Below are 10,000 nucleotides of genomic sequence, written 5' to 3'. Positions count from 1 at the left end.
GCTGTGGGCCCTGCTGTAATGTACCTGACACAGGTACTCGCTGTGGGCCCTCCTGTGCTGCACCTGACACAGGTACTCGCTGTGGGCCCTCCTGTGCTGCACCTGACACAGGTACTCGCTGTGGGGGCTGACTGTGCTGCACCTGACACAGGTACTCGCTGTGGGGGCTGACTGTGCTGTCAGCCCTGCTATGCTGCACCTGACACAGGTACTCGCTGTGGGGGCTGACTGTACTGCACCTGACACAGGTACTCGCTGTGGGGGCTGACTGTGCTGTCAGCCCTGCTGTGCTGCACCTGACACAGGTACTCGCTGTGGGGGCTGACTGTACTGCACCTGACACAGGTACTCGCTGTGGGGGCTGACTGTACTGCACCTGACACAGGTACTCGCTGTGGGGGCTGATGGTGTGCGTTGTCAGTGTCAGCTGACCCGTGGAGAACCTCTGCATGTGACAGGTATTCGCGTGTGAGAGAGAGAGAGAGAGAGAGAGAGAGAGAGAGAGAGAGAGAGAGAGAGAGAGAGAGAGAGAGAGAGAGAGAGATGGAAAGAAAGGGAGAGATGGAAAGAAAGAGAAACGGCAAGAGAGTGAGAAAGGGAGAGGAAAAAGGGAAAGAGGGAGGGAGAGAGAGGGAGATTTCCTCCTTGATTCAGTGTAAATTCTTCAGCAGCTGAGACAGGATGTGACATGCCAGGACTCAGGCAGGAATGTGAGCGAGAGAGAGAGCGGGCGTGACATGGAGGGGTCGGGGGAGGGAGGGGTCAGGGGTCGGGGGCGGGGAGGGGTGAGTGGGTGGGGGGAGGGAGGGGTCGGGTCGGGGGCGGGGAAAGGCTAGTGGCAGGCAGCAGCAGGTAGAGCAGGTTTCGGGAGAGATGGAGAGATGAGAGTTTGAATTTGAAGCAGGTCCTGCATAAAGTCGGCACAGAAACAGGTTTATTCCTGTTTGTCCCTCCTGCATCGTCTCTGCTGAGCGCCCTCACAGCGTCCGAGCTGCCTCACAGCGTCCGAGCTGCCTCACAGCGTCCGAGCTGCCTCACAGCGTCCGAGCGCCCTCACAGCGTCCGAGCTGCCTCACAGCGTCCGAGCTGCCTCACAGCGTCCGAGCGCCCTCACAGCGTCCGAGCACCCTCACAGCGTCAGAGCGCCCTCACAGCGGCCAGGCTGGGGGAGAACAGGAGCGCAGACCTCTCTCGGAGACATGATACTGGAGGTCACACCCACACTCCTGCTCTCATACAAACTTCTCATTGTTCCCCAAATCTCTGGTCTCCAAGCCCAACAGCTGCACATACCCGTGTGTGTGTGTGTGTGTGTGTGTGTGTGTGTGTGTGTGTGTGTGTGTGTGTGTGTGTGTGTGTGTGTGTGCGCGTGCGTGCGTGCGTGCGTGCGTGCGTGTATCACTGTTAACCAACAGTAACTAAAAAAAGGCAGCACACCCACAGTCATGGTTCTTGTATTGCCATTATGGGTGATGTCACGTATTGGGGACAGCGATGTCACTCGATGCCATTGGCGGTGTGACAGACTCACCTTGGTGTTGAGAGGAAATCCGGAGTGGATCAGGAGCCCCTGGAGTGGGGGGGGGGCATGTTCTGGGTGCCGAGCGAGGGGGGCAGTGGCTCTGTCCGTCACCGAACACCTGGCCCAAACGGCCTCTGCTCTCAGCTGCCCGTAATACAGTCATAAAACTGACTCAGACCAGGAGCGGCTGGCAGGAGACTCGGCGTCTCGTCTCTTACGTTGAAAGAGGAGTTTGCTGAATGACATCATTGCATTCCTCTACTTTGACTTATCTAGGTATTTACGTGTGGTATTTTCTCTCCTTTAATGCCCCTGCTCTGTCTCTCTGTCACCTGTCTCTTCTCTCCTGCTCCTCTGTTCTTCTCTATCTCTCTCTCTCTCTATCTCTCTCTCTCTCTGTCTCTCTGTGTCTCTCTCTCTCTGTCTCTCTCTCTCTCTCTCTCACACACACACACACACACACACACACACACACACATCGCTGCAGTTCTCCCTTGCAGCCCCGCTGCTCTGAGCTGTGTTTGTGGGGTACTGTTCTGCTGCAAGGTGGCTCTGGACTGTGGTCTTCTGTTCTGGACTGTTCTGACCCGTCTTGCGCAGTGCAGGTGCCAGGTGCTTCTGCAGTAGCTCTTTTTGTCTCTGATGGCCTAGTTACAAGGAGCTTCGGGCAAGCTGGCAAGTTACCATTAACACCAACACCTGAACCCGAGCAGCCCACGGCCTCTCAGTGAGGTGAGAGAGAATGAGCAGTTAGCTGCTGTAAGAGGCGCAGTGAGCGCTCACTTTCCAACAGAGATGAGAGAGAAATTCGGACAGGAGCAATTCTGACAAACACGGACAGCGGACTGACCCTAGCAGCAAATGGGGGGAAAAAAGGCTAAAATGATGATTTTCCAGGGCTGCTACAGAGGTCAGGATAGGCACAACCCCACAATAAATGCAGAAAGCGCCATAAACCGCATACCTGCGGTTAAAGGGCAGCTTGACTGAGTGCTTCAGCTCTTCTGTAAGTGAACTGAAAGAGAAAGTATGCAGGGCGTTTTGTGCCGTGAAAACTATGCCAGAGAGATCTACCAATTAGGGTTTGCCTGAAAAAAGGAGTTGTGTTGCAGCAGCTTCATTACATGGCAGTGATCTGTGCGCTGACACATCAGTTTCCCCGATGACTCAGACTCCCTGTGGGAGCCCAGCACAGAGAGGTGTGCTGAGTCCTCTCACAAAATCCTGCAGGGCAGAATTGGGCCAAAATCCATTACTTATTAACTTTCATAACTGTGCCATTACAGTCTAGAAACGCCAGCAGTCTAGAGAAGCCCTCTCTCATAACAAGGCCATGAAATGACAAGAGCCGAGTCCAAAGGAGGGTCCCCTCAGCTACAGGACCCTCGTGACAGCCAGACTCGCCACGGCACAGTAGCATCTAATGCACTTTGGGAGCCAGCTATAACAAAATAGAAATGAAACTGCGCTGTTTGCAGGAAAACGCAGCGTAGCAGTGCAGCATGGTGCACTGTGCCAGACAGGCTGACCGCGGTCATACCGCTACCTGTTACCATCTGAGCTGCGGTGAAGGAACAATGCTTTATCATTATTATTGATTATTATGATATTGTGAGAGCGAGAGCTCTGTTAGCCGGTACAGGTGAAAGAGGGGGAGAGAGAGAGAGAGCGTGTGTGTGTGTGTGTGTGTGTGTGTGTGAGAGAGAGAGGGAGAGAGCGAGCGCTGTTAGCCGGTACAGGTGAGAGAGAAAGAGAGAGAGAGAGAGTGCTGTTAGCTGGCACAGGTGCGAGAGAGCGGTTGGTCCCTGCAGAGTCCAGAGGCAGGATTAGGGAAAGCTGAAACCTGAGAACTGTGGAGTTTACCTTACAAACACGTCCTGGGCTGGAGTGTGTGCTTCACCACCCCGACATGCCTCAACCAATCACCCGCCTCCCTGCTGTCTCCCTGCTGCGCTCCACAGACTGGTCTGACCACCTCACAGGATCAGGGCGCTGTGAGTGTGTGAGTGTGTGTGAGTGTGTGTGAGTGTGTGTGAGTGTGTGTGAGTGTGTGTGAGAGTGTGTGAGAGTGTGTGAGAGTGTGTGAGAGTGTGTGAGAGTGTGTGAGAGTGTGTGAGAGTGTGTGTGAGTGTGTGTGAGTGTGTGTGAGTGTGTGTGAGTGTGTGTGAGTGTGTGTGAGTGTGTGTGAGTGTGTGTGAGTGTGTGTGAGTGTGTGTGAGTGTGTGTGTGTGAGTGTGTGGGTGTGCGGGTGCGTGTGTGTGTGAGTGTGGGTGTGTGTGTGAGTGTGTGAGAGGTAACAGACCCGCATCCTCAGCCCTGAATTCCCCCAGACTTCCAGAAGAAGGCCTGCAGTCATACTTCCTGCACTCCTTGAGTGCTCTAACTAGACTGTTGCTTTATTTGACTCTGCCCCCCCCCCTCCGCCCCTCTCACGAGAGCTGTGCCAGTTTGCAGACAGTTTGGCCTCCTTTTACACAGAAAGGGCTGACTAATCCCTTTATCACTGTGTGTGTGTGTGTGTGTGTGTCTGTCTCTGGGTGTGTGTGTTGCTGTATGTTATTGATATTGAATCAGATCTGAGTATTGTGCCCCCCCCCCTCCCCCCCCTCGTGGTGCTTGGGTTGTGGGGAGTACCAGCCTGGGAGTACCGTGGCGTTAGAGCAGGCCCGTCTGATTGGCTGGGCTCGACGCTCAGGTTCTTTACCTGGATCTGAGCCGATTCTGCTGTGTCTGAGGGAGTAGGCGGAGGGGAAAGTGAAGTGAAAAACCCGCAATTAACAGCGCAGAGCTCTGCACCGGGCCGCGTGAGCGGGGAATAGCAGCACCTCTAATCCCATCAGCCCCTGCGCTCTGCACGGGAGTCGCAATTTTAATGTGTTAAAAATTGATGAGGTTGCCTGAGGAGTGGAGGTGTGCAGCCCTGTACCGTCAGGAAGCAGCCGCTCCGAACAGACACTGCTCCGCCCAATGAAATATTAACGCTTTTCCAGTGTGGATGGCCAGCGAGTTTCCTGCATCTGCTCCTATAGCGCACGGACCGTGTGTGTGTGTGTGTGTGTGTGTGTGTGTGTGTGTGTGTTTGTGTGTGTGTGTGTGTGTGTGTGTGTGTGTGTGTGCGTGCGCGTGCGTGCTCTCCACAGAGAGTGCTCATGGTCACACCGACGGGGTGCTGGGGTATCAGACCCCTGTGAGGTGTGCGCTTGTTTGCATTCATTCAAAGAGAGCAGACATACACAAGTGGAAGTTTCTGTTTCTTGATTGGGACATGCTGGAACATGTGATGATGCCATTCATGGTTTAGAGGAAGTGAGCAAAGTGAGGATTTGGATGGAGCCTCTGGCTCTCTGGGTGTCATGGTCTCTCCCTCTCTCTGGGTGTTATGGTCTCTCCCTCTCTCTGGGTGTCATGGTCTCTCCCTCTCTCTGGGTGTCATGGTCTCTCCCTCTCTCTGGGTGTCATGGTCTCTCCCTCTCTCTGGGTGTCATGGTCTCTCCCTCTCTCTGGGTGTTATGGTCTCTCCCTCTCTCTGGGTGTTATGGTCTCTCCCTCTCTCTGGGTGTTATGGTCTCTCCCTCTCTCTGGGTGTCATGGTCTCTCCCTCTCTCTGGGTGTCATGGTCTCTCCCTCTCTCTGGGTGTCATGGTCTCTTCCTCTGGGTGTAATGGTCTCTCCCTGTCTCTGGGTGTAATGGTGTCCCTCTCTCTCTCAGTGTGAGTATGGAGCAGTGTGAGAGTGCGGCCTCTCTCTTGGCCTCCGTGCGGGAGCAGGAGGTGCAGTTTGAGCGGCTGACTCGGGCTCTGGAGGAGGAGAGGAGGCGAGTCGGACCCGTCAGCACCCTTCCCCGCCCCCTCCCCACCCCACAGGTAACGCCCCCTCCTTCCCGTCATCCACCGGTTCCATCTTTATCAGCTGTCCCTCATCATCCTCCCCGTTACCATGACATCCGCATCCCTCATCTGCCCTGTTACCATGGCATCCGCATCCCTCATCCGCCCTGTTACTATGGTGTCCCCATCATCATCATCCACCCTGTGCTGCTTCCACCTGAGAATGATCCGGGAGAGGCGCACTTGCAAGTGTGTCTGTGTATGTGAAGGTGTGTGCGTGTGTGTGCATGTGCGTGTGAGAGTGCACGTTTGTGTGGGAGTGTGTGCGCATGTGAGAGTGCGTGTGTGTGTGGCAGAGTGTACAGAGATCCCAGTGGGAGAGCCCTGACTGACTGCTTGATTATGTGAAGGTTGTTTTTTGTGTATGACAAGCTGTGATCATCACCTGCTGTGTCCCTCTGTGGAGCAGCTCAGAGGTCAGGTTTAGCACACAGCACCTGCCCCCCCCCATATCCCTATAACAGTCCCCACCCCTGTGCCCTCCCCCTCCCCCCGCACACTCGTACCTGTGCCACGGCTCGGTGTATGTGCTCAGAGAGTGCGTGTGTGTGTGTGTGTGTGTGTGTGTCCCACTCGTACCCGTGCCGCGGCTCGGTGTATGTGCTCAGAGAGTGCATGTGTGTGTCTGTATATGTGTTTGTGTATTTGTGTGTATGTGTGTGTGTGTGTGTGTGTCCCACACTCGTACCCGTGCCGCGGCTCAGTGTATGTGCTCAGAGAGTGCTTTGTCTGTCTCTGCTGTTTACCTGGCTGTGTGCTGTTAACATTCCACATCACAGCAAACGCGTTTCGGCAGGCCCTCCTCCCCGCCCCCTGTCACACCCTGTCCCCGCTGCTCCCCGGCTCCCCCCTGTGCTCAGACGGAGTACTGCAGCCAGACGCCTGCTCTCCTGCACACAGGGGGCCGTACACGCGCGGCGTGTCTGCGTCTCTCTGCCGCACCGGTCGTTCATTCATGCAGTCATTCATTCATGCGTTCATGCGTTCATGCGTTCATGTGCCAGTGGGCATGCTGCTGCAGAAGGCCCCGTGTCTGTCGTTCTGTCACGCTGGCAGCTCCGGGCAGGAGAGCTTGCAGGCGCTGTGGATGACTGTCCCCTGTGTCCCCGGCACTGGGAGCGACCTGGCTGGCTGGGGGCGTGGCGCGGTCTCCATGGTGAGGGGACCGCTGCTGATCCTGGCTCTGTGAGAGTAACGCTGTGATCTTTCTCCCACACAGAACGGGCGTGTGGCTGGTGATGCAGAGATAGAGAGACTCAAACTCAGTGAAGCATACGCCAACGGCACACAGGTGAGCTGTGTACGTGTGTGAGTGTGTGTGTGTGTGTGTGTACGTGTGTGAGGGAGTGAGTGAGTGTGTGTTTGTTAGCATTATGTCTGATTGAGTGTGTCTGTGTGTGTGCGCGCGTGTGTGTGTGTGTGTGTGTGCGTGAGTGAGTGAGTGTGTGTTCATTAGCATTATGTCTGATTGAGTGTGTCTGTGTGTGCGTGTGTGTGTGTGCGCGCGTGCATGAGTGTGTGTGTGTGTGTGTGTGTGTGTGTGCGCATGAGTGTGTGTATCTCCTGTGAGGAGGCAGTAGCTGTAGCTCCTGAAGCCCTTTCTGTGGGGCTGGTTTGTGTATCTCAGTACAGGATGTTGGACCCGGGTCAGATTGTTGAGGAGACGGTTACTGTACAAGAGGACCCCCAGGAGGTGCCCTCCATCTCCGTGGAGACAGATGAGGATGGCACTACGCGGCGCACTGAGACCACGGTACGCACACACACGCACACAGATGCATCCTCTTGTGCTGTTCCCTGTGAGTTAGCCGCGGAGGCTGCGAGATAGCCGCGGAGGCTGCGAGATAGCCGCGGAGGCTGTGAGTTAGCCGCGGAGGCTGTGAGTTAGCCGCGGAGGCTGTGAGTTAGCCGCGGAGGCTGTGAGTTAGCCGCGGAGGCTGTGAGTTAGCCGCGGGACTGTGATCCTCCGTCTCTCCTCCAGGTGAAGAAGGTGGTGAAGACAGTCACCACGCGCACGGTCATCCCCTCCGTCTCCGACACGCTCTCTCTGGACGGGGGAGGCTCTGTCACGGGGGGGTACTCCACCATGGACCGGGTCTACAGGCAGGGCGGGGGCGTCGGGGGGGACTACCCAACTGTCCCCCGAAACTACCACTACGGCCCCCCAGGAGGGTACGATGACTACAGGCCAGGGCCCCCCTCAGAGGCCTACTCCAGCCTGAGCAGAGGGGCGCACATGGACGACCGCTACAGGTGAGGGGGGAGAGGGGGTCCAGCCCAAAACCCTTCTTCGCTTCTGCCTCTCCTTCTCCCTCTTCCTCTCCTCTCTCTCCCTCCCTCTCCTTCTCCTCTCCTTCTCTTCCTCTTCCTCCCCCTCTCTCATTCCGCACTCTCCCTCTCTCCATCCTTCTCTCGCTCCATCGTTTGTTGTGCTGTGTCTGTGAGACTCTGCAGTGATCCGGTGTGTGTCGTCTCCGCCCGCTCTCCCCGCAGGCCTGTGGACGGGTACCGCACGCTGGACTCGGGGTACCGGGCCCCCAGCCGGCAGCAGCTGGACCCGTACGCCGCGCAGCCGCAGGTGCGCATGGGCAGCGCCATGGAGCTGTCGGCCATGCAGCGATTCGTCCCCGAGCCCTACGGCCTGGAGGACGACCAGCGCAGCCTGGGCTACGACGAGCCTGACTACGGCATGGGCCCGCCCATCCACTACGGCACCGTGCCCCGCCTGGCCACCGCGCACGCACCCCCCCGCAGGATCGGGTGAGCCCCGCGCCACGCGCCCCGCTGCCAGCTCAGCTCTGTGCTGACTTGGCTGTATGCTCTGTGCGATGCGGTCTGTGTTGAGTGCTCACTGTCTTAGCTGTGCTGACTGCTGACTGCTCGCTGTGTGTTGAATGTATTCACTGTGCTTAGTGTTAGCTGTGCTGACTGCTGACTGCTCACTGTGTGTTGAATGTATTCACTGTGCTTAGTGTTAGCTGTGCTGACTGCTGACTGCTCACTGTGTGTTGAATGTATTCACTGTGCTTAGTGTTAGCTGTGCTGTGTGCTGACTGTGCGCTCTGTGCTGTGTGCTGTGCGATCAGGAGCTACGAGGGCGCTCTGGACCGGGACATGGGTGATATGTACTACTGGGGTGGCGGCGCCCCCCTGGCGCAGGGGGAGAGGGGCAGCATGGCCTCTCTGGACAGCACCCTGCGAAAGGGGCCCCCCCCCACAGGCTGGAGGCAGCCGGAGCTGCCCGAGGTCATCGCCATGCTCAACTACCGCCTGGACCCGGTGAAGAGCAACGCCGCCGCCTTCCTGCAGCACCTCACCTTCAAAAACGACAAGGTAACGGCCCGTAACGGGCTGCGAGGTTACGGCCCACGAGGTAACAACCTGCACTGTACACCTCCCCTTTAAGAACGACGGATATGCGCTGTACACCTCCCCTGTAAGAGTGAGGGTAACACACTGTAGGCCATGCCTTTAAGAGTGACAGGGTAATGTGCTATGGACCTCCCCTTTAAGAGTGACAGGGTAAAGTGCTATGGACCTCCCCTTTAAGAGTGACAGGGTTAACCGTCTCCTGCCCGTCTCCCGCAGGTGAAGTCGGACGTGCGCCGGCTGAAGGGCATCCCCTCACTGGTGTCCCTGCTGGACAACCCCCGGAAGGAGGTGCACCACGCTGCCTGCGGGGCGCTGAAGAACATCTCGTACGGCCGCGACCCCGACAACAAGATCGCAATAAAGAACTGCGACGGAGTTCCTGCGCTGGTGCGGCTGCTGCGAAAAGCCAGAGACCAGGACCTGACCGACACCATCACGGGTAACCCTGCCGCCTTGACCGCAACCTGACCAAAACTACCGTAACCTGAGTGACACCATCACGGGTAACCCTGCCGCCTTGACCGCAACCTGCCTGACACTGTCACGGGTAACCCTGCCTCATCAACAACGACCTGACCGACTCGACCGCAACCTGACCAACACCATTATGCGTAATCCTGCCGCCTCGACCGCAACCGCAACCTGACCGGGTAACAATGCTAAAGACCATAACCTGACCAGTGACTGATATGAGGCTGCAGTTCTGTAGATGAACAGCTTCGTTTGCAGTTGAGTGATGGTGATGATAACAGTGGTGATGATGATGATGATGGTGGTGAGGATGAGGACAGTGATGATGATGATGGTGAGGATGAGGATGGTGGTGATGATTATGGTGGTGAGGATGAGGACAGTGATGATGATGATGATGATGATGATGGCGGTGATGATGATGATGGCGGTGGTGAGGATGAGGATGGTGGTGAGGATGAGGACAGTGATGATGATGATGATGATGATGATGAGGATGATGATGAGGATGGTGGTGATGGTGATGATGGTGAGGATAACAGTGGTGAGGATGATGACAGTGATGATGATGGTGGTGGTGGTGGTGGTGGTGGTGATGATGATGGTGAGGATGATGGCGGTGATGATGATGATGGCGGTGATGATGAGGATGGTGGTGATGGTGATGATGGTGAGGATAACAGTGGTGAGGATGATGACAGTGATGATGATGGTGGTGGTGGTGGTGGTGGTGATGATGATGGTGAGG

The 10,000-nt window shown here is 56.5% G+C and overlaps 1 protein-coding gene across 6 annotated transcripts in view; it reads left to right on the top strand.

The window, feature by feature from the left end:
• LOC118769916 (catenin delta-1-like) overlaps positions 1-10,000 on the top strand; it is a 31,237-nt gene that overhangs the window by 10,132 nt on the left and 11,105 nt on the right. For 4 of the 6 annotated variants that reach the window (XM_036517326.1, XM_036517325.1, XM_036517322.1 and 1 more), the window contains 6 exons: positions 6,629-6,700; positions 7,037-7,162; positions 7,391-7,662; positions 7,903-8,169; positions 8,496-8,742; positions 8,998-9,220. In XM_036517326.1, coding sequence (XP_036373219.1) covers positions 7,043-7,162; positions 7,391-7,662; positions 7,903-8,169; positions 8,496-8,742; positions 8,998-9,220 — 1,129 coding nt within the window. In that variant the 5' untranslated portion in view covers positions 6,629-6,700; positions 7,037-7,042. Of the gene's footprint in view, positions 1-5,231; positions 5,386-6,628; positions 6,701-7,036; positions 7,163-7,390; positions 7,663-7,902; positions 8,170-8,495; positions 8,743-8,997; positions 9,221-10,000 lie in introns of all 6 variants that reach the window. The other 2 variants (XM_036517328.1, XM_036517323.1) reach the window with 2 other exon arrangements.

The sequence above is a fragment of the Megalops cyprinoides genome, chromosome 22 (genome assembly GCF_013368585.1).
Source record: "Megalops cyprinoides isolate fMegCyp1 chromosome 22, fMegCyp1.pri, whole genome shotgun sequence".
Lineage (NCBI taxonomy): Eukaryota > Metazoa > Chordata > Actinopteri > Elopiformes > Megalopidae > Megalops > Megalops cyprinoides.
The sequence above is the reverse complement of the archived record's forward strand: the minus strand, read 5'-3'. Positions and strand labels throughout refer to the sequence as shown.